The 26,584-nt window shown below is 39.3% G+C and overlaps 1 protein-coding gene across 2 annotated transcripts in view; it reads left to right on the top strand.

Moving 5' to 3' along the window:
- GRB10 (growth factor receptor bound protein 10) overlaps positions 1–26,277 on the top strand; it is a 144,863-nt gene extending 118,586 nt beyond the window's left edge. For both annotated transcript variants that reach the window (XM_059855472.1, XM_059855480.1), the window contains exons 6-17: positions 2,050–2,206; positions 7,930–8,045; positions 10,045–10,119; positions 13,182–13,319; positions 13,832–13,942; positions 15,192–15,290; positions 16,713–16,790; positions 17,445–17,561; positions 18,428–18,494; positions 19,483–19,570; positions 22,244–22,337; positions 23,164–26,277. In XM_059855472.1, coding sequence (XP_059711455.1) covers positions 2,050–2,206; positions 7,930–8,045; positions 10,045–10,119; positions 13,182–13,319; positions 13,832–13,942; positions 15,192–15,290; positions 16,713–16,790; positions 17,445–17,561; positions 18,428–18,494; positions 19,483–19,570; positions 22,244–22,337; positions 23,164–23,310 — 1,287 coding nt within the window. In that variant the 3' untranslated portion in view covers positions 23,311–26,277. The remainder of the gene's footprint in view (positions 1–2,049; positions 2,207–7,929; positions 8,046–10,044; positions 10,120–13,181; positions 13,320–13,831; positions 13,943–15,191; positions 15,291–16,712; positions 16,791–17,444; positions 17,562–18,427; positions 18,495–19,482; positions 19,571–22,243; positions 22,338–23,163) is intronic.
- Positions 26,278–26,584: the final 307 nt, after the last annotated feature.

Here is a 26,584-nt window from a genome sequence, read left to right as displayed (position 1 = left end):
CCATCCTGGGAGGGAGCATGAGAGCTGCGCTCCCCACTCGCACACTGCGGTGCGATGCCTGCGCGGTGTCTCGGGCATCGATCCACTCGTGTCCCCCCGTCCCACGAGCGCGCTGCCGAGTGGAGGAGCGGGCCGGGACCGCTGCGGGTGTGATGTGGGGCTCTGCTGCGACACGGCGCTAGCGACACAACAGAGACTTGCCCGCAGGACAGAAAACGGAGGCACCCCCACGCCCAACAAATTCCTGCGTGTATGAGGATGCCTCTGGCTTGGCTAAGCGTTGGCAGCAGTGCAGCCGTAACATTGCACAGCACGCATGCCTTCCCCGGAGCAACCGGGATTCCCCCTCCTCTCCTTTCCAGAGCCCACTTCTGAAAGAGCTGGCTCATCCCTGCTGTCAGATGAAGCCGTTTCCTGAACGCGCGGGTTTGAGTCACTTAGGCTGGATGAGGCTTTAACTCCTCCCTCACTGGGCTCGAATTTGTGCTTAGCCGGGGCACCGGGAGCAGGGGGTGGCGGCGGCGCCGGCCGTGCTCGCTCGCCCCCGGCGCGGTGGCAGCGCCGGGGCCCGGAGCGGAGCCGGGCCCGGAGCGGAGCCGGGCCGAGCGGGGAGCGGCGGAGAAGTTCAAGTGCCCAAGTTGCAGGCGATGACATCAGCGCGGGCAGGCCGGGCTGCGGGCGGGACCGGCACCGGCGCCGGGGCAGCAGCACACGCGTGCCGGGCTCCCCACGCCCCGCCCCGCCGCCGCCCCAGGGGTCTCAAGCGCCCCGAGGTCGTCATAAAAAAACCACATTTCCTTTGTAATCCTTTTTTTTTTTTCTTTTGGGGGGGGAGGTGGGGGAGGCGGGAATAATTTGGAAGTCTGATAGTGTGTGGGAAATGATTACATCAGTCGGAGGGAGGGCTAGGATTGGTCTGCACAGTGTGGTTTGATTCACTACCGCAAAGATTGCGTGTAACCCTTTGAGTGGAGCTCCGGCAGAGTTGTTTCCCTCCCCAGAAGCAGTCCCCATAGCAGGGGCTACGTGACAGGTAGGGTACGGCCGCCCCTGACGCCGCCGGCACCCCGGGCGCCCAGCCGCAGGCTGCAGAGGGTCGGCGGAGGCAGAGAACTAACTCTCAAGAGGCAATCCCCATTTAAAATGCCATCTTGTTCTTCCGACTGCTGCCTTTTACGTGCCGTTGAGGTAAGATTTTCCATATCGAATTACCCTCCAGGTTTTTGTTAGACTCTCCTTCTCTCGCTAGGATGCGGAGCATTTTAAACACGGAGTTGATTTAAATCTGGGACCTGCACATTTGCCCGGAGAAATAATTTTGCGGAAAGTGTCTCTCGCTTGAGCAGAACAATGCAAAGAGGAAAGCATCTGTATAATTCAGGAGGTGGGGGAGAAGGTTCTTGACTTGTTCTCTCGTCCCCATTGATATTTAGGATGCGTAGTGTATGCACATTTGGTTTCAAACTACTTTCTAGCTAGGATCAAAAGAGAAGTCAGGGCAGGGTGAGAAATGTGTGGACTGTGCTAGGTAATTGATTTGCCGGCAAACTGCGAGTGGGACTTCCCCACACGAAACAATCAAAAGTTAGTGGGGAACAAGAGAGCCATTTTTAATCTTTGGGGTCTTGGCCTGCTCCTCTGTGAATGTTCAGAGGCCTCTGATGGGATCACAATGAAAATTGTGTGTGTTTGACTGGATGTGATTTCTCTCGCCCACTGTTGCCAAAGTACTCTCTCGACATTGTTTCACATTTGCTTACCTTACACAGTTTTATACAGAACCTGCTCTCTCACTTTTCCTGTGTGCGTGGTCATATTAACCCTGCTGAATCTTTGTTTAGCGCAGGGATGTGTTGGGGAGGGGGGAGGGGAAATAGGTCTAGGGGGCACTGAGAGAAAGTGTTATAAAGTGAATCATCCATTTCATTTGTCCTGGCTGCCAAGGCGCTTGGAACCCTCACACCAAGAGGATGATGCTTTTCTACAGTAGCTGTGTGATTTGCCTATGTTCAGAGCTGTTGATCTGTAAGTGTACCCTTTATGTTGCAGGATGTAAAAGTCTTTAGTGAAGATGGAACAAGCAAAGTGGTCGAGATTCTAGCAGACATGACAGCCAGGGACCTCTGTCAGCTGCTCGTTTACAAAAGTCATTGTGTGGATGATAACAGCTGGACTCTAGTGGAGCATCACCCTCATCTAGGATTAGGTAGGGAATGGTCAAAGGGGTGGCATGGTTACCTGGGAACATAAAAGATGTGTAATTCATATAAATGTGCTTCCAGACGGAACGTTTTCTTTTCCACTGCTTTTATTTGTACAATTAGCTGAAATCACATACGTGCTTTCTGTGTATTACAATTTGATGTGTTAAGCGTTTAAGCCATTTAAAGTCCTTCCCTTATTTCCCATCCTCTGGTTTTTTTTATTATATAAAAAAGAAGAATTGTCTAATCTTCACGCTAGCGCTCTGTTGCTACCTTGCTGTGTCTGAAGCTATTGCAAATAAACAGCTTAGGCAAATTAAGCTTGATCCTTAGAGTACGGTCCTATGAAACAGCTCAGCTCATCACCAGCTGGGAGACCTGGGTGAACAGACTCAGCCTTACATACCTACAGTAATGCTTATGAAAGCTAGACATGCTGAGGTGGGGGAGGGGGTTGGCTAAACTTGATTTCAGGCAGGGAAAAAATGGTGGCACCACCCGCAAATCCATGGGCAATTTCTGGACCAGCGGTGGTATCTGCTCTCCATGCAGAGCTCCTCCACCTGATTGAAATTAAGGTGTCATGGTTACAGTTTCAAGAAGGCAGCAAGAGGAAGAACCGTGGGGAATTAAATAACGCCGTGAATTGGTTTAATTACAGTACCTGAAAGGATCTCATGTTATTCAGTCTTGCTTTTCCTGTTATTTTGTGGCACTGATTAGTTACAGGGTTCTGCTATGCAGCTCGCCACAGCGTATTGCTCAGATAATGCTATCTGTAATTCTCCATGGCATACAATAATGCTTTAAAAAGTGTAGCATTTGGAGTATTAGTCAATATACTTCATGGGGAATGTTTTTTCTAGAAAACAGAGGAAAGCAAATCATAAGCTGCAATCGCCAGCACTGGAATTGTGAATGCTATCTGTAGCTAACAGAGGGGGTTTTATGTCTAAAAATATAATTCAGAACCCTTACGAATAAAGAAAGGAAATGATTTGCTGGAAATGTGATGCCCTAAACCAATACTGTTAAACACTAATAAATTCACTGCTCCGCAGACTAACACTTAAAAAAACCCCAAACATGTAAGATATCCTGATTAGTTAATGGTTTTATTATCTCTCCTAATGTAGAAATATATGAAAAAATTAACATGAAACACTCACTGGTCTGTGTCTGTGATATACTTTCAATTCTGAGGACATAGGATGAGGTGAAGAATTAAGGTATAAATTACAGAATCTTTATCTCCGTAGCTTAATACGCCACATACGCTTCTAAAAACCTTTACAAATATTCAGTTTTATCAATGCTCATTAAACTACCAGGCTCTCTTTTTCTATATTCTCTTTCCCATCATTGCTGATTACCAAGGTATTGTGTAAACAGAAGCCTTCTCCTTTGTAACCAACATCCTTCTCCTGCCAGATTCATTCAATGATGCCACAATTCAGCGTTTGTGACATCACAATAGCTTCCATGGTGACTAATTGTGCTGTCAAACTCTGGTGTGTGACATCTCTGAATGAATCGGGCAGGAGGCTGATTAGGAAATCAAAAGCTTCTGTTTACACACAAATAACTTGGTAATTAACAATGATGGGAAAAGAGCAAGATACTTATCGGGCTGCATTTATATACATGGGGACCTGCCTGCCTTGGACCTCTGTCTCACACTGAAGCACAAAGCGGGCCCCCAGAGAAGCGGGGTGTGCAGGTTGGGGCTTCAGCAGCCACCAAACTTGGTTCCACAGGGATGGTCCCAGGGCTGTCCCCTGGAGGCCACGCAGTAGATCTGTGTGAGAAGTAACGCAGCCTTTGGGGGTGTAAAGCCAACAGACAAAAAAATATTTAAAGAATTCAAAAAAGTGTAATTATACAGATTTCACATATTTGAAAGGATGAGGACAGAAAAGGGAATAAATTAGTTGATTTAACAGGAGACAACATTATCCAGTTTATTAAATTTGGGGTCTTAAGTATACGTATTCAATAAACTTTAAATACCAACTTTCATGCTTCCACCAGTGTTGGTTGCAGTTTGAAGTTTTTATTATTTGGCTGCTTATTCTTAGCTCTTCTATAGCTTCCATGCTTTCCTGTATTTTGGAGACTGTCAGATCAAGGTAGTAATGTGACTGCAACCTAGATGAAGTTATCATCAGTCATCTGATGGTCCATATTTGTTCCTCTAGATATAAGATTGCTAGTATAAGTATGAAACAATGGTGAATAAATACATAGTGTGAAGAGAAATATGCTTTAAGAGCAGTCAGAATTGTGTGATTCTAGAAGACATTATTTCTTATACAATACATCCTTGCTGACTTAATGCTCTAGGTGGTAGTCTTGAAGCCCACCAAAAGAGAGGAGCTCCTTCATTTAGTTCTCTGTGTTTTCTCCTCCCTGTATTTTGCCTAATAGAACTGCCCAAAAGAGCTTGGTTTGCAGAACCAATTCATTGTTTTACTATTGGACAGACTGAGGACAAGATGAAATTTTTGAAGCCAGCTGCATATTTATCATTGCTTTGGTCTTCGAGGTCCCACTTCCCACCTCACTGTTCACTTCACACACATAGCCAAGTATATTCCAAATAGAACGTGTGCTTACACATGACTTTAAACAGCTATTTGACGGCACAAAATATTTGTGTTCTCACTGGAAGCAGTGATGTGACAAATTGCCCTCAGACTTTTTTGATTTGACATTTGAAAGTGGTTCCTGCTGCACCATGCTGCTAATATCTAAAGCACATTGTAGTCAATGTTAAAGCAGTCTATGAAATTTGAATTGGTCCCATTATTTCATTTGCTACTATAAGTATATCTAACTATATTTATAAATACCACATTTATAAAATGTGGTATTCTCCCTATGTTCTATTCCATACTTAACTATCATCACTTTAGGATGGGGACAGAGATCTATGTATTGAACATTAACAAAAATAATAATGAAGACGTTCACATGATTATATGTGCCTGGACACTGAAAGAATCCTTCCCTACCTACACACTTCATTTTTCAAGTTCCAGAATTGACTGTACAGCTTACTAAATACAATTCAAGCAGGAGAGAATGTAGAGGACTCTGAAATATGTGAGGGTTAGAAGAAAGCATTGCTGCAGTTTTGTACCTAGATTTTTTTATTAACGTGCATTGATTTCCCTTAATATGAGTGAATTAAAAGCGGAACAGTTAAGCACAGCGCTTGCTTAAATGCAAAATCAGGGCAGACTCTTTGATACAGGGGTCTACCTGTCATTTGTAGTGATTCTGTGGGAATTCTGGGCTATGCCTGTGAGTTTTTCATGATGGAATCCAGCTCCTTTTCCTACCTTGTATCACTGCTACAATTCAGTAGAAGTTCTGATAATAACGCAGATTAACTTGGGTGGGGTGGGGGAAAAGTCTGTTCCAGGAAGTGTGCAGAGGAGACTGAGTGGAGCCTATCAGATAAACTGAAAGGACACATTTCTCGTCACTTCAACAGCAATGCCACTTGAAGACAGACTGACCTATTGAACTGAACTTAGCAGGCTGACATCTGTGCTTCTGGTTTTTTAGCAGGAAGCTCAAAGCAGGGCTGAGGCTGAGTTGCTCATGTGTCAAGTTCATCCCATTTGTATCAATTGAGTGCAAATTGCCAAGCACTTCCCAAGTGTATGTATTACTATGAAGTAATAGCAAACTGACCAGAACTAGCTTCTTTTTTTACATGCACATGCTATGATGTGCTGCACCTTTACTCCAAGATGGCTTTGACCATCAAAATGAAAATATAAACATTAAATCAGCAGGAGTATCACCACAGAATCTCAGAAGGGTTTTGATGTAGTAACAGAATATGTCTAGGTCAGTTGTCTAAAGCATCTAACAAACAGGCACTAAGTATATTTACACAAACTAAACATTGAAATACAAAATCAATTGACAGATGTTCATCTATACTTCATTTCCTCAGAACAGAATAAAGAGTTTGTCCCTGACAGGCAATTTTTAATGTGTTAGGAAAGCAAAGACCACAACTTTGGGTGGTAGCAGAACTAGACTGTAACAGGACGTGTGATCTTTCGGCATTCATACTGTGATAAAACTTCATACCAATGTAATTAAATGTTTTTTGGAGGAAGTATAATTTAGAAAATAGGCCCTTCACCCTCATAGGCCCACAGTCTTCATCACAATATGGAGGAGTTTTGACTTCACCAGTTGCTTAAAAACCATGATATTAGCACCAGATTAACAAAGCTGAAACTTTATCTGCAAAGCCCCTAGAAACATGTAGGTTTAGATGATGAATGCTGAGGTGGTGCCAAATATCTTTTATGAACAGCCACCCTGTAGCAGTATTGTTGTGCACATTAGTCAAAGAACTACCCCTTCAAAGTGGTGTTACACCTGATGCACTAAGAAACAGCTCTTTGTTTGAGAGTAGCCCACTATGGAGGTTTTTCAATGTTAACCCCTTTGGAAACACAGTCTAGAGCAAGGCTGGACATCAAAAATGCACAGTAAATGCTGAAGTCGTCATTGACCTGGTGATGACTAGCAGCCTGAGTGAAAGAGAAAACGATCATGGGATCATTCAGTCATAGGTAAAATTTTCAATCAAAGAACACCACATAATCTGCTGAGTTCAGCAATTCCAGTGATATTCCAGAGCTTGTTCTTTTTGAAATGCCATTGACTGCTGGCTTTCTATCCTGAAAACACCACAAGAGAACTTGGATGGCACTCTGGCATTTCTTACTGTAGGAATACAAGCATTGCAGGAACACAAAGTGGGTATGGGACTGTCCAAACTTCTTTGGTCAGCAAGTCACAGGCATTTTGTTTAAAGTTTTCAGAAGTTATGTTTTGTTTGACCTAATTTTTAAATTTTGTATTATATAAGGCATGAAAGCACTGACTAGTTAAAACTTTTGGAAAATACCTAAATATTTTCTGAGAAAGTTCTGAAGACTTGTCAAGACAATGAGTTCATTAAGTAGTGCACACTCAGCCAGTTGCCTTCTTTCGAGTTACTGCTTTCAGTGAATTGGGTTTGTTAAGCTATCTGTTCATGCTTTGATGTGCCATTCTTTTGACCAGAGAAGTGGTGGTTATGGCCAGTTACCTTGTAACCAAATCTAGAGCAGAAAATTGCCCTGTCATGTGTACAAAACATTTGTCTCTGTCAGTATTCCTGTAAAGTAGATCCTGTGACCTCTTTCATAATAAACCCCATTGTCTAGCATCTACAATAAAGGCCTGAAGTTCACCTTGAAATGGACTGGTTTTATAGAGTGTGATCAAATACAACACTGTATTTCTGTGATAGTTCAAGACCTAACAGTGGCCTTTCTGTAAGTTTTTCCCCCTTAAACCTGTCCACCTTGCCAGTTCCACAGCGCACAATCAGTGCCAAAAGAAGAGGTTAGTCTGTATTCTTGTACTTACTGCACACACAAAATAAATCTATTGCTTTCTCAAAAGTCTGTGCTTATGAAGCCCTGATATAGGAATTCCTTGAAGAACACTGTCGTATAATGTTAAACTTTGTAATACATTACAAAGTAAAGTATTGCCTCATGGCAATATGGTTTGAAAGTTAGAATGTGTTTTGCTAATTTCTTAAAAGTTAATGGAATTACACTGGGTTATTTTAACTTCTGTTCTTACTTGGTCTCACTCCTGCTGGTTGGCTGTGTGTTAACATTGTGTTCTTTTTCCACAGAGAGGTGCTTGGAAGATCATGAGCTCATAGTTCAAGTTGAATCCACCATGGGAAGTGAAAGTAAATTTTTGTTCAGGAAGAATTACGCAAAATACGAATTTTTCAAAAATCCCATGGTGAGTCTCATTACTTAGTTGTTTACACCACAGAGGGGTGGATTGCAGTAACATTGCTGGGCACTGTTATGTCTTAAACATTTATTATAAAAAAAACCGGCAACCAGCTTAACAGAATTCTTTCCAAAGAAATTTTAACCAATGTTTAAATTGCTTGTACTTTCCTCCTAACCTAAAAACCTCAAGTGTTTTCAAAATGTTGTTTCAAAATGTCTGTAGTTACATTGGAGAGTGACCAAGACAGGGAAATGTTCATTAGTTCAAGAAAAACAATCAGAAGCACAATTTACTCATTTTCGTCAAAGTTACTTGATTCAAAGCAAATTCATCACATAACAAGCAGGTATCCAAACCTTTTAATTTCCGACTGTAATAATAAAACACCAAACCCATCTGGGTGACCCCTAAAGCACTTACTCCGTGCAAGGAAATTCCAGTTTATTGTTTCATATATCGAACATTGTTTCACCTACGGCACCTGGTGTGCTCTGCCGCCTTTACTGATCACAGTAGCTTGTCCTCTCTATATCCCCAATATACCCATGCTTGAATAGTACTGCGTGCCATACCTATTCCTGGATTTCTAAGATTCTTTGATTGTTGTAATTTTAAGCTGGTTACTGTGTAACTGCTCATCTGAGGAAGACTTTTTCACATTTTATCCAAACAATTATGTTGGAGCAGACTGTTGTCATGATCCAATGTCAGCTGGCGCAACCAATTGAGATAGCTGAGGATGGGTAATCCAGAGGTGGTTAGGTAAGGACAGATTTTGGGTCAGTCAGGCATCTGTGGTGCAAGAAGGAAAAAAGATACACGAGGTCATGTTTAAACTCATTGCTGAAGTAACTGCGGGTGATAAATTCATTCCTTTCCTTGTAGATTCAAGTGCACAGTTGCTGCATCCTCACACGTGTGCTTGCATGTACATTTGTCATCTGCTGGTGCTTGTTTCAGAGTCTGTGCCTTCACTTACTCTGTGAAAGGTTTCTGTACATGGAGTGTTCCTAGTTTTTCACTTCTGTTGATCTCACCATCTGATAACCCATGAACATCTGAGCGTTGTACAGAAGTTTTGGTATCATAGGAGCTAGAGCATTAGTTTCATGTGGTATGTTTTAATTAATAACAGAGCATGGGAGTAAAACTCAGAATGCTTGGCATTCAGTCCCAGGCTCCTGCAATCACAGAATAAATCATTCTTGTGGTGTAAGAATGCGAAGGCTCCCTATCCGTTGCGTTAGCTGTTGCCATATGGCACTGTTTCTACTCAAGAGAGGCTGGTAAATGTTAGCTTTCATAACTCATTGTGCAACTTACCTGGCAGAAGGGTGATCCCTCTTCAGCCCTTCTCTTTATGCCCTAAAGACTGAAATTTATATTGCCTGAAGAGTGACAAATGTTCTAAACTGGAAATGTTTTTGTTGTGATTCATCTTGTTATAATCAGTCATTGTTTTATTTCAGGCATTTCTGGATGTCTCCATGCTTCAAATAATGTTTAAAAACTTCAAGAATGATTTCCTGTCACTGCTGTGTATAGTAAATTCAGTGTACCAAATTATACTAGAATTTTAAAACATAGCAGATGAAAGGGGAACTGGAGGAATAAATCTGAAGTCATTGGTGCAATAAGCAAGGAGTCACTGCATACTCAACTTGCAGGACCATTCATCTTTATTTTCCCAAGAAAGTAGAGGCTGTTAGAGATCCCCAAAAGTCCTTGGTAGAAGGGGAAGTGAGAGGATAATGCACTTAGGAAATGCTGCATATCAGATATTTTAAAAACCCACAATGTGTCTGCATGGGCATCTGGTGAGCAGAAGGAAGGGAAGAACTGCACTTGAAAAGCCCTAGTATTACTTTCTGTGTCAGGGGATCTCCAAATTGATTTAATAGTGATAGTTCCAAAAAAATTAATGACTGGAAGAAAATGTCACTAGTTCTCTGTAAGTGTTTCAATATCATGTGACTTCCAATTGTCTTCTTTTTGTGTCTAGAATTTCTTTCCCGAACAAATGGTTGCCTGGTGCCAGCAAACAAATGGCAGTATCCCACAGTCACAACTTTTGCAGGTACTGTAAATTATCTGTATGGACAAAGAAGCTGGAGGGGGAGAGGTTGAGAGGCAGGCAGGCAGTAAGAAGGAGAATTCAAAGGTGTGGGAAATAGTCAGAGAAAGACCAGTATAGTGAAGTAGCATATGGGGCTAATGTTGAAAATACCTGACAAAGATCTTAACCAGTGGCATTGAGGTGCAAATTGTAAACACAAAGTATTCATAGCTATGGTCATACATATTTGTTCCATTAATACTCAGCTTACTCTGTGGGTATCTGGTTTAGCCACCTGTTGTTACTTGCAAACAGCCTTGGCAGGAATATTTCTAGAAAAACAAATATACCTTTTATAAAAGGCAGAAGAGAAGTACTTTTCTGTACTCCACATCTTAGCATAGGAGAAAGTGTAAAAATGCAAAGTGGATATTAGAAGATGAGTTTGTGATGATAAGTTTTGCTTTTGCTTTTTGTGTCCCATGTTTGTGCCTGGCAAGAATTAGAATAAGGACGAACTTCCCCACGGTTCAGCCAACTAGCTGCTCTTTTGTATAGAAAAATAATGCCCTAAGAAGTAAGTGCAAGGAGAAACTTGTACACAGTATTTGCAAAGTAATCCCATTTAAAGCTCCCCAGGTTAAATTGCAGGGGAGTGTTCTTTATGCATATGTATTGGTAGAGTTGTGCAATCTGTGTGGTGGTGGCATGTGCGCTGCATTTATGCTGAAGTTCGGGTGTCACTCTACAGTTTCTTGTTTGCTCATAAAGGAACAGGTGTGATGGGCATAGTTGGTTGGCCTTCAAGGATAGTGCTGGAAGGTGGGCTACCTCTCTGACTAGTAATTGATTCACTTAAATCTCTCAATTTTACCACTCTAATCGAAGCCCCATAGTCTACAAATCGTTTTCACTTCACTTGTTTTCTCAACCTCTGGACATTCAACTCTGGAGCAAAATTAAAACACAATTTATTAAAAAAGTACTGTACTAAGAGCATATGACCATGATACCTGGAGGACAGTATAATGAAAAACAGGCAAATTATAAAACAGAAGCACAAAATTATGCAGAATATAAACATACAAATGACTGATTTTAGCTTGATTTCTGTCATTTTGCAGGTTTTCAAATAGGCACTGACTCTCAAAGACAAGTTTCCACTGACTTTTGATCCAGTGCACTCATTTTGTCCCACAACCATACCAAAGTCCATTAAAATCTGGTTCCATGTTCACTGAAAAGAATTTAAAGCATTACTATACGCTTACATCTGGGAAACAATCAAAAAAATCAAGCTAATTTCTGGAATTATAAATGAAAGTCATGTGCAATGAGGTTGTAATCAGGAACCAAAACTGGCATGGACTGGTATTGCCACAGACTGGTAGAAAGAGAGGTCTTCACACCTTGAACCCTTCTTCCTGTAGTTTAAGTAGAGATTGGATTTGCTTGTTAATACAAGCAGCAGGACAAAAGAGCAAGATGTTCATGAAGATGGAAAAGTTTTGAGTGTAACTCAAGTGGTAGCAAAAGGAAAACCTTACAGCCTTGTGAGGTATGAGTTTGCTTCTGGGAAGGCTCAGAAAGGTACAGTCCTGAAGAAGCAAAACTCTTGGAGGTTAACAACACAAGAGGGTGGGGAAAAGAGGGTGAGCATATTCCCTCTAGTTCATTGTTTACCCATAAAAAAACTATTTTCATTAAAATTTTTTATTAAATTCTTCATTCTTTTAAAAAACACACAGCCATTTTTCTGAATTTCAATGGCAGTTGTAATTTATTCAAGGTAAACCTCCTGCAGCCTAGTAGTCATTAAGCATGTTGCATCTGAGGCCACCTTAGACACTGAGCAATTTCACTGGTTTTAATTACACACACGACAGGGAAGAATATTAAATATCATCTCATGATATCATGTACTTCATTAAGAGATAGTATTTTTAGTCATGACCATAGCATTAAAATCAGTGGGATCTGTTTTCCCTAGTCTCGATCTGGCTATGACATGCAAAAAAGCTTGCCATCTTAGTTTACTTCTGTTTTAACTGACTGGACAAAAAGAATCTGTTCTACTTTTGGTCTTTCCCTTTCACAGCTGACAAGTGGATTCAAAGTACAAACAGCAAGAAAATTGATTGTTCTTTCCCATTCCATTAGATGAGCTGAGGAGGAGGACTTGAAAAAAAAATTAGGGTTTAATGGAAGTAAGAATTCTGACACAGGGTGCTGGTTTTGGTTTTGTTTCCTATGGGCATTGTCCCTACCAAAACACAACTTTGAAGAATTGCTGAGACATCTAGGCTAACCAGGTTTATGCATTTTTCTTCATACTTATTGAATTTATTAATTTGGCATTTAACGTAATGATCAAGCCCTCTGTCATTTAAAAACCTGGCCTGTTGTAATAAGGGAGCAATCCATCAGTTCTCCTACCAAAATTAATTCTTCCTTTCTGTGATGTATCACAAATCAAATTATTTTGTATGTGGTTCCTCTACTTATGTCAAGAAGTTAAATGCTTTTCAGTCCTGAGGTCTGGTATAATTGCTGGCACTTACTTGACTGCTCTACATTTCATTTTCAGTTAAAAACTCTGTTGTCTGTTATACCTCTTCTCTTGGGACAACTTGAAATCCCTAAATAGGCTCTTCCCTTTCAAAACTTGAGGATAAAGATGGAGATTTTGGCCAATGTTTCCAAGCTAGACAATATGCCAAAAGTGCTGTGACAAGGTATTATTTTAAGAATTAATAAGCTTACTTTCTCTCCCTTCAGGCCAGGTGCAAGATGAATGGGAATACAGAGAAGCAGTAGCTTTTTTGAGATTTAAGTCTTGATGCAGAGAATAGGAAGGTGTCAGTTGTAGGAGGAGATGGCCAGGTAGATGGCATGGAGGAGCAGGAATATACATTCTGGTCACAAATCAGATTAAACGGGTAGGTCATTTTAAGCCTAGTGTGAAACTGTACCTCAAGTCAGCAAAGTGATTTGCCATTTCCTTCTCTGTTCTGCAAGTACAGTGACAATTTTACAATTCATCCATAGGATACAATGTTCATCTACATTTTCCTCTCCAACAGAACTTTTTAAACTCCAGTAGCTGCCCTGAAATTCAAGGTTTCTTGCATGTGAAAGAGCTGGGTAGGAAATCATGGAAGAAACTGTTTATGTGTTTGAGAAGATCAGGACTTTATTGTTCTACAAAAGGAACTTCAAAGGTAAGATTAAAAAAGAAGTTGCACAGTACCAGCATGTGAAAGCATTTTCTGCTTTTACAGTGGGTATTTTTTTGCTGTTTTTTAAAAATCTCCACACAGTGTTCCCATTTTTTGTTCCACAGAGAAAGATGAATGACAGTGGAGCCCTGGGCTCTCAATGCATGAACACAGCCATAGAGTTTCATTATAAAATAAAAACAAACCAGCCAGGCAACATCATTGTGGCCACTAAAGTTGTGCTAACCTTCAGATTTCTATGGACCAATGTAATAGGCCAGGCCATTTTTAATGTGATGGGTTTGCATAAGTATTTTGTGAGCTTCCTGTACCAAGCACTTTCTGCTGGTAGGCTGGTATTTAAGGGGTGTGTGCCACAGGCACTTGAGGCTAACTGGGAGAGGAGCAGTGTTCATGCACTGCCCTCTGTTGGAGGCTGAGCCTGAGAGACTGCAGAGCTTGCACATCTTCCAAAACCTTTCACTTACCTATGCTAAATCATGTTATTTCCCCAGGAGCCAAGACATTTGCAATTGTTGGCTGACCTAGAAGACAGCAATATCTTCTCGTTGATAGCAGGCAAGAAGTTGTACAATGCCCCTGCAGAGTATGGATTTTGTATAAAGGTAAATCTCACTGAGTTCTTCCAAAGTTCCAGATGTTGTTGGTAGCTCAGAGTCACCCCAACCCCCAGCTAAATGGGATTTGTATGTAAAACTCTGCAAGCCTTTTCTGTCACAAGGACTTGATCTTTAACATCTTTCATTTGGCAGGCATGTCCTGTGAATCTTGTCATCATTTTTTGTGACACTTTTAACACTTTATCTGGTGCTCCTTTGGTTTGGGAAATTTTTGTGCAAGAGCAGCTCAGAGCTGAAGCATGGTGTGCTTGTGAGATGGCCTTGGTTCACCTCAGAGATGAAAGCTTTTTTCAAGTTCACTAATCAAACAGAAAAGTTTCTGTGGACAGTAAGCACCAAAACTATCTAGCAGCAAAGGATCAAGCTCTGATGGGGTGCAATTTTATCATTATTGTGGGCCAGAAATTTGCCTTTAAAGAGGAAGACTGTCTTGGAAACATGAATGTAAGAATAACTGTTTGCCCTTGAAGATTTTTAAAGCTGTTGTGCTGAAAGAGTAATTTGGAAAGTATTTCAAAGGTTTGAAAAGTGTAACTTTCTGAGAAGAAAATAAGGCTGGGAGCTGATTTTATGACAGTAGTGAAATAGTCTCCTTCCTAGCAGCCGTTCCAGAGCTAGACAGCAAGAGTTTGCATCAAAGAGACCGGCTACAGGACATATCCCGAACTGATGGAAGCAAACTTTCAGTTACCCTCAGTTGTGGAAACTTTCGTCCTTCATTTCAAAATGGGGGTTTATAAAAGTTCTCACAGATTTGAAAACAAACAAAACAAAAAAAAAAAAAAACCCCAAAAAAACCCAAAGCAAAACAACAACAACAAAGCCTAAAAAACCCCAAACAAACATAAAAACCCTCCAACTACCAAACCCAACAAAACTGAGTGCCCAGGTTTGGTTCTAGCATGGCCAAAGTACCTCATTCCTATAAACTGCTAGGACTGCAGGTTATTTCAAACCATAGAATCACAGAAAACCCTGAGTTGGAGGGGACTTACAAGATCAATGACCCCAGCTTCTGAAAGTCAGGAGGCACCAACATTTGATCTTGTTGGACCCAGCTGAAAAAGTTATTTCCTTCAGAGCATGCTGAACCTCTCCTGAGCTTTAAATTCAATGTGGTGGAAGCTTTTTCTGGCTAGTTCTTTAGACTAAAACCTGCCCTTACCCTGCCTACAGCTTACAGTGTTGTTGGTTTTCTCATGAATGTATCTGACTTCCCTCTAATGCTTTAAAGCCAAACAGAGTGAGAAATGAAACCAAGGAACTGCGGTTGTTGTGTGCTGAAGACGAGCAAAGCAGGACATGCTGGATGACTGCCTTTCGACTCCTCAAGGTAGCTAATCTCTTCTACTTTTGCAAAGCTACACCTAGCATTGTGGCATTTGTTATTTTGTTAATGAGAAATTGCCTATATGTTCTTAAATATTATCTGCTCCAAAACAATATGGATAAGAGCAACATGCCAAGCAGACCTGTCCCACCTAAGAATTTAGGCACAGGACTAAGATCTATTCCTTCACATAGGAATCAAGTACAGTTTTAGTTTGGGATCCAAATTTGATATATGAGAATGAATTAAAAAACCTGCTTACAAGGTATTTTCAAGTTATCATAAAGCTAAAGAAACTGTTTTCATAATGGTGAGTGGTTCTCTTTACCAGAACAGCATTTCTTTAGCAATATTTTTCCATTTTTTCCATTTTTCTATTAGAAGAACTAACAAAAATAAATAACCCTGTATCTGGGTGAAAATTAATCATATCTGAGAACACATAATGAAACTTCTTGATAATATGATAGGAGGCTTCTCTGCTTTTTGAAACAAAATCAGGATGGAGGGAACTGAGGAGAAAGCTGACTATTTGGTGTCCTCTGAAGGAGAGAACTTCCTGACCTTCATAGGAAAATATGCATAAATTCTGGTTTGGTTCTAAGTCTTTTTCTGAATGTGCTGCTTTGAAAACTGCTGTGTTTTTCTTTCTACCTTACCACGTCCTATGTACTGAAAAAAAATGACTTTGTTTTTAAGACACACCAAAAGATGATTAAAGGTGTACAGTCAGCAAAAATTAAGGCTTTGCCCCAAGGCTGTGTCCATGACACTCTTTTTTATTCACCATCTCATTTAGCTTTCCATAGTCCTATATTACCCTGTTTGGAAATAAACTGTTTCACTTAGAACATTCAGTAAGCAATGTTGCTCTCCTTCAGCACCATGCTCTAGGGAAGGCACTGAGTAGATGTTTATCTATCCTAGCTACAAGTGTTGCTAAAATTCATCATGTTCAACCAAGGGCATGACTGGAATTCAGTCACCTTATTTTTTTAAGATGACAAAAGTACCAAGTGATAGTGAAATTTATTGAAAGAGCTAGTGAATTAGAAAGGTTCTTATTTTTCATCATTACAAAAACTGAGTTTGAATGTCTTCTGCAAAATTTCTTTAAAGTTCTAGAGGGTAAAAAGAAGGGAATTAATATGTGTGTTCTGATCTTGACTGAGAGCTTGTATTCTACAAGGAAAACATGGTCCTAGCTGAGAGTGGCAAAAATAACCTGTGTATATCACTCAAGATTTTATTTTTTAGATAAAACTTCTTGTGCGTATTTACTCTTTGCCACCTGCCAATCACTATTAATCAATACAAATGTCTTTGGGACCTTGGTCTAGTGTAAAAGTGGTATTAAGAAATCACTACAGTTTTTTTCCTAGGGCCTATATTTGAATAATAATGTCCTTGTGTTTCTCTTGGCAGTATGGAATGCTACTGTATCAGAATTACAGAATTCCCCAGCAGCGAAAAGCCATGCTTCCACACTTTTCCACTCCAGTAGTAAGTGATGAACTTTACCTCACTGATGTATGATGTTGGAAAAGACACATTTGCTCTTGCATTTTAAAAGTGGAAAATTTTACGCTAAGAAATGTAAATTCAGCATTGTGTAACAAATCAATGTAAAGTTCATGTTTTGCATGAGTGCAGCTTCCGTGGTTGGCTCTCCATTATCTTAGGCTTACATGATCCACATGATTGAAAAATCTTGGCTACGTCACGCTCTTTGAGATGTACCGCACAGAGAGACATCTGGCTGTCTCTGCAGAAGCCAGCTTAGGTCTGGCAAAACCAACATGTAGATTTCCTAAAATACGTTGGGCCAAGAGCTGACTGTTAACTACCTAAAAGGGAAGAGCCTATATTTGGATCCCAACTGGCCCTGAAAATGACTGGAATATAGTAATAGGGCAAGTGGGCAACTTGAGCAAACAGATTTTATTCTGAGCCTTTGAATGGTCTCATTCCCCTACAGTCAAAAAAACATTTATTTTTGTGTATGTGAATCTTTTGAAAGGAAAAAAAATATGTATTTTCTGTGCTGTTGAAGGAGGACTTTGGACAGTCTTCTGAAACCAAAACAGTTTGAAGTGAAACTCTCAAGCTGGTTTTTCCTTTCCCTGTTTTTTGAAATAAGTGAAAATTCCTTTTCAGAGAAGTGTATCTGAAAACTCACTAGTAGCAATGGATTTTTCGGGGCAAATAGGAAGAGTTATTGAAAATCCTGCTGAAGCACAGAGTGCTGCCTTGGAAGAAGGACATGCTTGGAGGGTAGCTATCTTCTCTTCTTTTCTATTTTTGCAATCAGTAAGTGTCTGTTGAGAGCCAAAACACAGAGTGTGCTATGATGTTAGTGCAGTGCTGGTCACAGTATAGCTTAGCTCCGACCTGAAGCAATCACACTGCAAGCATGCAGATCTGAAAGTCAATATCCATCTTTAGCAAAACTGTCACATTCACAACAACCTTCTACCACTGCTTCTCTGTCCCCCTAGTGTCCAGAGGAAAGTTGAGGGGGAAAGCAGACCCACCAGAACTTTACTGCCAGTTTGCAAAACCAGTCTCTGAGGAGGAATATGTCAAATTAAATGCTTCCCCACATGGAAGAGGCTGGGGCTCTGACTAATGGCTTGCTCCCAGTAAGTTTAATTGCAGAATATACAAGAGGCAGGACCTCTTGCAATGAAAACTGATGTAACTTGTTTATAGTGTCTTGTGGACAGACAGCTGCAGTACAAGTTTTCCCACATGCTCGTCTTTTAGGGAAAAGGAGTCATTACTGAAGCATTAGCTGGTGCTTTATGTACGGGAGGGAAATACTGCTTGATTTACTGAGTGCCTGGTGTTTTGCCTGAGCAGAAACATATCAGTCTTTTCTTTTTTTCTGTCTTTTTTTCCTTTTTTTTTTTTAAGATACTGAGCTTTCATCATTAACATCTGGCTCGTGTTTTAAGCCAACTGAAATGAGCTGCTGCTTGTAGATTAGCCCCCTTCAAAGTTGCATTTCTTTTTCTCATCCTTGCATTAAACCTGCCCAGCCCCCAGTTTCCTGTAAATTTAATCTATATTGCATGTGCACTAATTCTCTTCTCCCGAGATGTTAGTGTGGATTTAACGGTAATTCATTTTCTCTATAGAAACGTAGCACAAGAATGAACATCTTGGGTAGCCAAAGTCCACTCCATCCTTCCACACTGAGTACAGGTAAATTCTGATGGTTTGTAACCATAGTATCAGAGGTCTCTGTGGGTAAAGAAAAGTTACATTTCATACAGACAAAGAGTGCAGCCATTTAGTATGAATGCCTTGATGTCAAATACAATCCTTAGCAGTAGCTCGTGTGTCATTAACATGCCTACCCATACAGACACTGTAGAAAGAACTTGTTTTCCTTTGATGGCCCAGTCAAGCTTTTCTTTAGGACTAGTCTTTTGAAACTTTTATTTTGTGAAAATAGACACTCCGTAAATATTTCCATTTAAAAGAATCCAGCCATTAATTTGCCATTTTGGACAAGGAAAGTCAATGAGTGATGTTTTAATCTTTAAAGAGTAGAAATTAGAGTTTTCAAAAAAGAATTTGTTCCATAATAACTGAAAAATGTAAAATATGCAAGTCCTCAACATTTCTTTGAGGCTGTAAATTTATTAAAACAACAGGAAATTTCATATTAATATCCTAGACTTCTTGGAGGAAACACAGAAATTTTCTCTTGCTATTCCATTAACAGAATTTTAAAATAACATTTGAAGAACAAAACAATAAAGATAAAAATATTGGGGGCTAACTTGACTCTTGAAAGCACCATCTGAAGTGCATTTCTTTATCTGAGATTTAGAGGGACTTGTTTCTAACTCATTAGCCTATACATTGAGTTCCAAGGAATGTTAGTCCCAGTACGTTCAAGAAGCTATAAGAAGGCAGTATTATAAGAGACTTCTCTTGTTTACCTAATTGTATTTCTCCAAATCAGAAAATACATGGAGCTATGATGCCTCTCTACTTGGTATATTAAGTAGATGCATTTTTTTATGTTGATTCTTTTTTATATAGGTTGATGGAAGATATTTTATATTCTGTAAGAGAACTATACCCACTTTTAAAATGTTTAAATAATTAGTATGTGGAAAAAAATGGTTGCATATGTAATTGTTTTTAACCATCTTCTCCCTCTTTTTCCTCTCACCTCCAGTTATTCATAGGACACAGCACTGGTTTCACGGCAGAATCTCTAGAGAAGAATCTCACAGGATTATTAAGCAACAAGGGCTTGTAGATGGGTAGGTATTCTTGTTGCTCAATATTTATGATCTGACAGTAAGCTTTATAGATGAGAGCACAACTTATGCTGTAATAGTTTACAGGTTTATGAGCATTTCTGAGTAACCTGATCATAGAGTAGTCCCGTTATAACCTACCTGGATTCCAAAAAGTCAGAGTGTGTGCTTGTAGGAGTGGATCCTAACCTTTAATTTGAAAAAAGTAAAATCTTAAAATACAGTTAATTGTCTTTTTTTTTTTCCAAGAGAGATAGTCAAGTTTTAGATTATGTTAGAATTTGAAAATAGTTAATTCTTGTAATATGCGTTGAGGAGATATTTTTCAGGCAAAGCTGTACCTAACCATTTGCCAACAAATTTATAATCAGCCATCCGTGCTCTTCTGTGTGAATCAGAGGAGCTAATAGTGCTTGCTCACTATTTCTGTTCAAGAGCAAAGAAATGAAAGTACCTGTTCCAGCACACTCTTAGATGTCTGTGGTCATCATTTAAGTATCTTCTCAGCATCTCTGTTTTCCTTATTTATATGGAGTTATGGTTATTGAAGGGAAGTTGCTTGAACTGCATTCAGCATTGTTGATTTGTAGGATGGGAAAGGCATGATTGCCTTTGATTTCATTGTTTTCATTGCTCTCAGGGTTAAGGAACAAACATCCATGTTGGCTCCACAGAAGACAGTAAAGTTCAAACCTTTTTTCAGCATTTTCTGATTCAGAAACAACACTAATCTTTCTGAATTCAGAAAAAATTCATTAGGGAAGTAGAAATTGGTAGTGCATATATATATTCATCAAGCACTGTTTGCTTATGGCGGGGGGCTTGTCTAGTCTAAGGCTAGACAGGGGGTTTTAGCTAAGCAGGTTCAACAGAAAAGAGAAGCTGGGAGCACTGCTGACTTTTTGTGTTTCTGGTTTTCTCATGTTATAATCTTGGGCTCATTTTGTTTTGTTGCCTCAGGAATCTGGTGGCCCATCCTTCTTGAGGTCTTCATAAATGTGTTCATGTGTTTGATGCTGTGTTAAATTTGTGCCTAATCAGCTTACTCACTGTGGAATGTAAAAACTGGTTAGTTTGGCCATAGTAAGGTGCACCAGCAGTGACAAAAGAACCAGGTTACCTGTGTGCTCTGAGATCCAAGGATCATGATTTTCGGGGTGGAAAACTCTTGCCTATGTTTTTCTGCTCTGTGTTCTTGAATAAAAGAAAGTAGAAAGTTAACAGTCTCCTGATGATTCATGGAAGAGGCTCAACACTGTATACATGCAACTGATAATGCTGTCTTGGATATCTCTGGAAGTTCTTGCTGAGGATGCATCTTTCTTGGTACTCATTGTTTGTGTGGAAGCTGGTTTTTGCCAGAGGTTGAGTAAACAGTTGCAGCATCAGTTGTGCAGACCTTTGCTTTGTGCCACCAGCTTATGATACCATGCATGATATCAAAGATCATGAAATATAATTGATAGATACCTGCATGAACTGCAGCAACCACAGGGCAGGTATGGTCTTTCTCCTTCACAGAGATGCTAATTTATAAAGGCTTTTGTCCCTTTCCACACATTTGGTCTTCCTAGGATTACAATGGAATGTTCAAATACCATGCATGGTTTCTGAGAGTGGCAAGACATGCCTGTCCCTGACTACTGAACTCACTCTGGTTATGATGGTGCATTTTCTGGTACTGACATTTCTCAATCAGTTCTGAGGAGCTGGAGTAAAATATTTTGAGTTCTTAAGACTACAAGCAGTTCTTTCACCTTGGAAAAGTGTGTTCCTTGCTTAGTGGTCAGCAATTAAGAGGCCTGCCCTAGTCCTGTGCTCAGCCATCTCTCAAATCCATTTGTGCTTTGTGCTATAAGCCTTCTGCCAAAGGTATATTCTTTTTTTTCTGTGGCATGGATAGGATCAGCTTCCTTAGTTCATAAATATCAAGGGGAGGAAACACAGGGGTTTTTATCCAGCTTTTTTTTTCCTCTTCCCAGTATGCATGTTAAATAAAGTCCATTTGGGGTAGGACTTCAGTTTTGTGGGTTGACTTAAAAGTGATAGCTACATGGTGTATGATGTTGGTAGCTGTACGCCTAATGTACATTTTTTTCCACATGCTGAGGGGAAAATGAGGTGACTGTTCTAAAGGAAAAATCAGTGTGTGCTTTCCCCATCTTGATAATTTGGAAGCTACTTAATTGGTAAATAATTTTAAGAAAGTACTGAGCTGTTTCTGTGCAATTGCAGCCATTTAACCTACACATAATTTTGCTGATACTGGATTTCTGTGAACTGATACAAGATAATGTAGTGGGAACAGATTCCCGTATATTACTTTCTCATATACAGAAATTCAGATTTTTTCTAGATTTAAATAATAACATTTTGTTCATGAGATTACATATCATTAATAGAAAACTAAATTAGAGGGAACCTTAAAAAAAGCCTCATAGGTACATTCTTAAGGAAAGAACTACCATCAGGTATCTTGCACTCCTTGTTTTTTCATCTGTTAATGTTGCATAGCCATGGTATAATAATAGAAAGCAAACTGCCAGTTAGAGGAATCACCTCTGAATGCCACTAAAGAAGAGTTCAGCGGTGACCCAATATTACCTAGTGGTTCTGATTATTTAAGAACAAACAGATGGGGATATTCAATTTGTTCTTAAAAATGTTCTCTTCTAGATTATTTCTTCTCCGGGACAGCCAAAGCAATCCAAAGGCATTTGTACTTACGTTATGCCATCATCAAAAAATAAAGCATTTTCAAATCTTGCCGGTAAGTAGATCATTTTTGATACTGATAAAAACCCTGAAATTTTAAACCATTAAGCTTTTGCTTTTAACATCTGAGGAGATCTCTTATTAATTACTGATGTTACTTACAAGGATGTTTCCATTAGCAAATATATAAGTGGATATTCTTTAGAATATTCTTTAATCAGTCAAATGTCTGATTAAAATTATTGGTTAACATTGCTGGAAAACTATTGTAAGTCACTACATTACAGAAGTCTGTGTAATGCACAGAACTTGTTCTCTGTGACTGTCAGAGACAACAGCAGCTGTTGTCTCCCTTCCCACTTAAGCAAACATAGAATAACTTCGGGAAACTTTAAAAAGTTTTATTCTGAAGGTTATCCAGTAATGTTGAGCCTCAAATAACATTACGCAGAGATGTTGGAAAACAATTTGATTTTTATCTTGATCCAAAAAAGCGTGAAAAATTTAAGATTAGATAGACATTTTTATTGTTCCAAAACCTCCTCTGTTGTTTAGCTGGCCAATTTTACAAAAAGCTAACAAATCCTTTTGGGGTATTTTTGTCTTGTCTAATGAATGCCAGTGACGTCTGTACAACCTTCAATTACTCTGTCCACAAGTTTTCACTTTCATAAGCAAAATGTTACAAGTTGGGTTAAGGTACGTTTTTTCTAGCCCTGTGCATGGTTTCATAAAGAACTGCAGGCACTGGGTTGTTTGTGCAACCGAGTGCCAACCGAGTGCCCATCATTTATGTGTCACGCACTGGTGGTACTAAGTTTTTCTACTTGTGTATCTCTTCATGTGCAGCCTAACTTGAAAAGGATGTTTTGTTTTCCTAGTGTGAAGATGATGGACAGATATTTTTCAGTCTGGATGATGGGAACACCAAATTCAGTGATCTAATCCAGCTTGTTGAATTCTATCAACTAAACAAAGGAGTCTTGCCCTGCAAACTCAAACACCACTGCATCCGAGTGGCCTTATGACCTCAAATCTGACTCTCGCTGAAGACTGGATTTGATAGAAGAGTAATTGTAAGAGAACGTTGACACTGGGGAATTGGCAGATTTGTAAGTTGGTTAAAAAAATAAATATTATGCACCTTGGGACTCTGAAAGGGATGGATTCGACAGGTGCCAACAGACCAAGATTGCTGGTTTGTCTAACACCTAAGAGTGATTGCTGCTGAGTGTCCCAGCATCCCAAAAATGGGGGGAGGGTCTGTAAAACAATGAGTAAATTTGAAACAAAACTGGAAACTATCTTGGCTGGGCCACTTAACAGGAACAAGTGTGAAGAGAAATCTTTGAAAAGAACTCTTGCCCTGGAATAATCTTGACAATTAAGACTAGTGTGTTTACTTTTTGTATTGATCACTTTTTTTGCACTCCTACTTTGTTTCGGATATTGTATGCAGCCTATATTAGGAGCTGATGTGGCTTTTAAAATTCATGCAGGAGTTGGGTATTAATCTGCACCCTAAAATGTATGGAATGCTTCAGCCTAAAAGGATCTAGAAGAAAATCAAGAAGTGTGTGTGTGTACGCGCGCGTATGTCTCAGTACTTCTCTGGAGACCTGAGGTTCAATGATCTGCCGATGTCTTTGAAGAAGCAATGAGGATACAATTCTAAAAGAACATACCACCAATATATGTACTCTTAAAACTGTTGACTTGTAGCATTATGGCTGTAGTATGTTGATGGCATATTAGTGGCATCCAGTCATGCAGAGACTGTATTAGATTCTATGCACAAATTTTTATTATTGGAGTGGTGGTTTGTTTTTTACAGCCTTTTGACTGTTTTCCTGAGGAAACTTACTGTTACTAAAAAGAGTAGGACTGAATGACTATACTTGTATTTGAAACCACCATTTTTTGTGAGAAGATTCTTCTGCAGGTAGTCTTAGTATGACAAAATAAAAAAAAAAATTAAAACCAGTGTTTTTAGCTTTATAGCTCCTTGAATTTTCAGACTGTTTCAAAGAGCTCTTTCAATAGAGTAAAGCTACAGTGACAACGCTCTCCTGGGGATAGGGCATGAGAAGAACTGAACCCTTCTGCTTCTTGTAGGGTCATGAAAGTTTACATGGTGAGAAGGAACATGCTGGGAATAGAAATAGATTTGATTGTGAAGTAACTGCTGGCAATATCATCCACTGAGGTAACTGGTGATCTCTGTGTCATGTGTGCTACTGTTCACCAGTACCTGTGGCAGACAAGCATGTATCTTGCTCTGGTGCTGGTTTGTCATCAGAACTACCTTATTGTTAATGCTTAAATAAATTCTTTAATGTTTACTCAATAACTCTTTCTGATGATAAATCAGTAGTAAAGTCAGACAAGTCCCACCTTGATCCTGCAGTTGCAACCAACCATTCCTTCAGCAACTGTCTGAACTGAAATAACTTCCTGGTGCTTGGTGCCATTAGCCACAGTGAGAAGTATTGCACCCTGGGAACTTGCAGAGTGTAGTGCACAATAGAGCATTTGTAAAATGGTAAATTATCTACACAGGCTAGTTAGTCCTTAATATTTGCCACTGGGCTTGAAATCCTAGCCATCTGAAAGGGTAAAGAAGGAAAACCAATCCTACACTTTTAGGTCTTCATGTAGTGTTAAGAATAGCTTAAGACAAACCATAACCTGCCTGAGTCGTCCATATCAGCTTAAACTATGTCAATGGTATAGAAACACTGTATTTTAGTTTACAGAACACATTTAGTATTTTTTTCCATTTAATGTCTAGATACTAAAAATGAAGAAACTTGATTTTGTTTTTAGTAGAAGCCGTTTTTGTTTTGTTTTGTTTTGCTTTTTTTAATTGTACATAGTGAAATGAGTGTTCCTGCTTTCTAGACAATGTATTTTAAAACCTTGAAATTAAGCTAACTTAAGTCTGACTTCACTTTGCATGCTTCTATTTGGCCCCTATTAGGAGAAAAAAGATACTTGTATTGACTACATTACCAGTTTAATAAGACCATTTATGCTGTAGTTTTAAGTTTTTCTGTTTACATAGCTTAGTGACAACCATGCATTTTTCCCAGTAGGCAGATAGTATTTGCAGTGTTTCATATTTATAAAAAAAAAAACTTTGCATCTTATTTAAATTGAGAATAAAAGTTTGACTATGAACCATGATTTTTGTATGTAGATGGTTGACTTAGTATTTTGTACTCTTCCCAGCTAAAGTGAGCTGTTTTGAGAAAGTGACCACCTTCAAAGTGGCAACAATCTTACTTAAGCAGATCACTGCTTTGTCTTCTTTCTGCTGGAAAACAGTCAATGCCACCTTAGTTTTCCAACAGATTCAGCTGGCTGCCAGCTCAGAATACCAAGGACTGAAGGACATTTGACTCTTATTTTTGTATTTAAATGACATGAATGTAAAGGGGATGCTCAGGGTTGTTTTGGAGCCTGTTGAATTTTTATCTTTTTGCCTGTGATTTTATTTTCTAAATAAATACTTCATGTAGCAATCTTGAATATGTTGAGAAGGAAAATGCCAAACCATTTTGGTAATGAGGTTACTAGTTAAGTTATGTTACGATAGGTGTTAAAGTACAAAAAACTTTTTATTTGTTAATTAATCTTGAAGAAACACGTGCCTCAGTTTAGATGTTTTGTCTTATCTTTTCTGCACTAAATACCTGACAGTTTGACCAATCAATGCACCTTTCCAGTGGCAAGACTTGCTTATCGTAAATTATATTGTCACAATGCAAGATTTAGTGACTGTAAAATGGAATAAAGTTTAAAGTTTCAGGGAATGCAAAAGGTATTAACTTAAGAGACAAAACCTTTATTCAGTATGCTTTGCTTCATACTGTAAATAGCTTTTTGGCTTGTGAACCTAATTGTAATCTTTCAGGTATTTTTGTACAAATAAGGGACTGATATTCTGTTTCTTGTAATTAGAAATAAACGTTAATACAATGCTATTCATTTTATATTGGAATGAATGTCGTCCTTTGGATATAGCAGTACACTGTGTATCTCTTGCCTTAATGCAGGTTAATTGAGTCGGTCATGTTAAACAGCTTTTAAGAAGTGTGAAGAGGAAAACACAATCCCCAAGATAACTTTATTCTGGCTGCTGTCTTTAAGATTCCTATTAGGACAGACTGCATTTTATTTAGCAAACAATTTATTCACTCCTTTTGTTTGAGAAAAAATACTGGGGTTATTTTGCTATGATATTTACAGTATTCATTTGGGAAGGCTGCTAGAATCATATCAGAAGAACACACCATGACC

Source organism: Haemorhous mexicanus, chromosome 1 (assembly GCF_027477595.1).
Source record: "Haemorhous mexicanus isolate bHaeMex1 chromosome 1, bHaeMex1.pri, whole genome shotgun sequence".
Classification (NCBI taxonomy): Eukaryota; Metazoa; Chordata; class Aves; order Passeriformes; family Fringillidae; genus Haemorhous; species Haemorhous mexicanus.
This window is presented reverse-complemented; position numbering and strand designations above follow the sequence as displayed.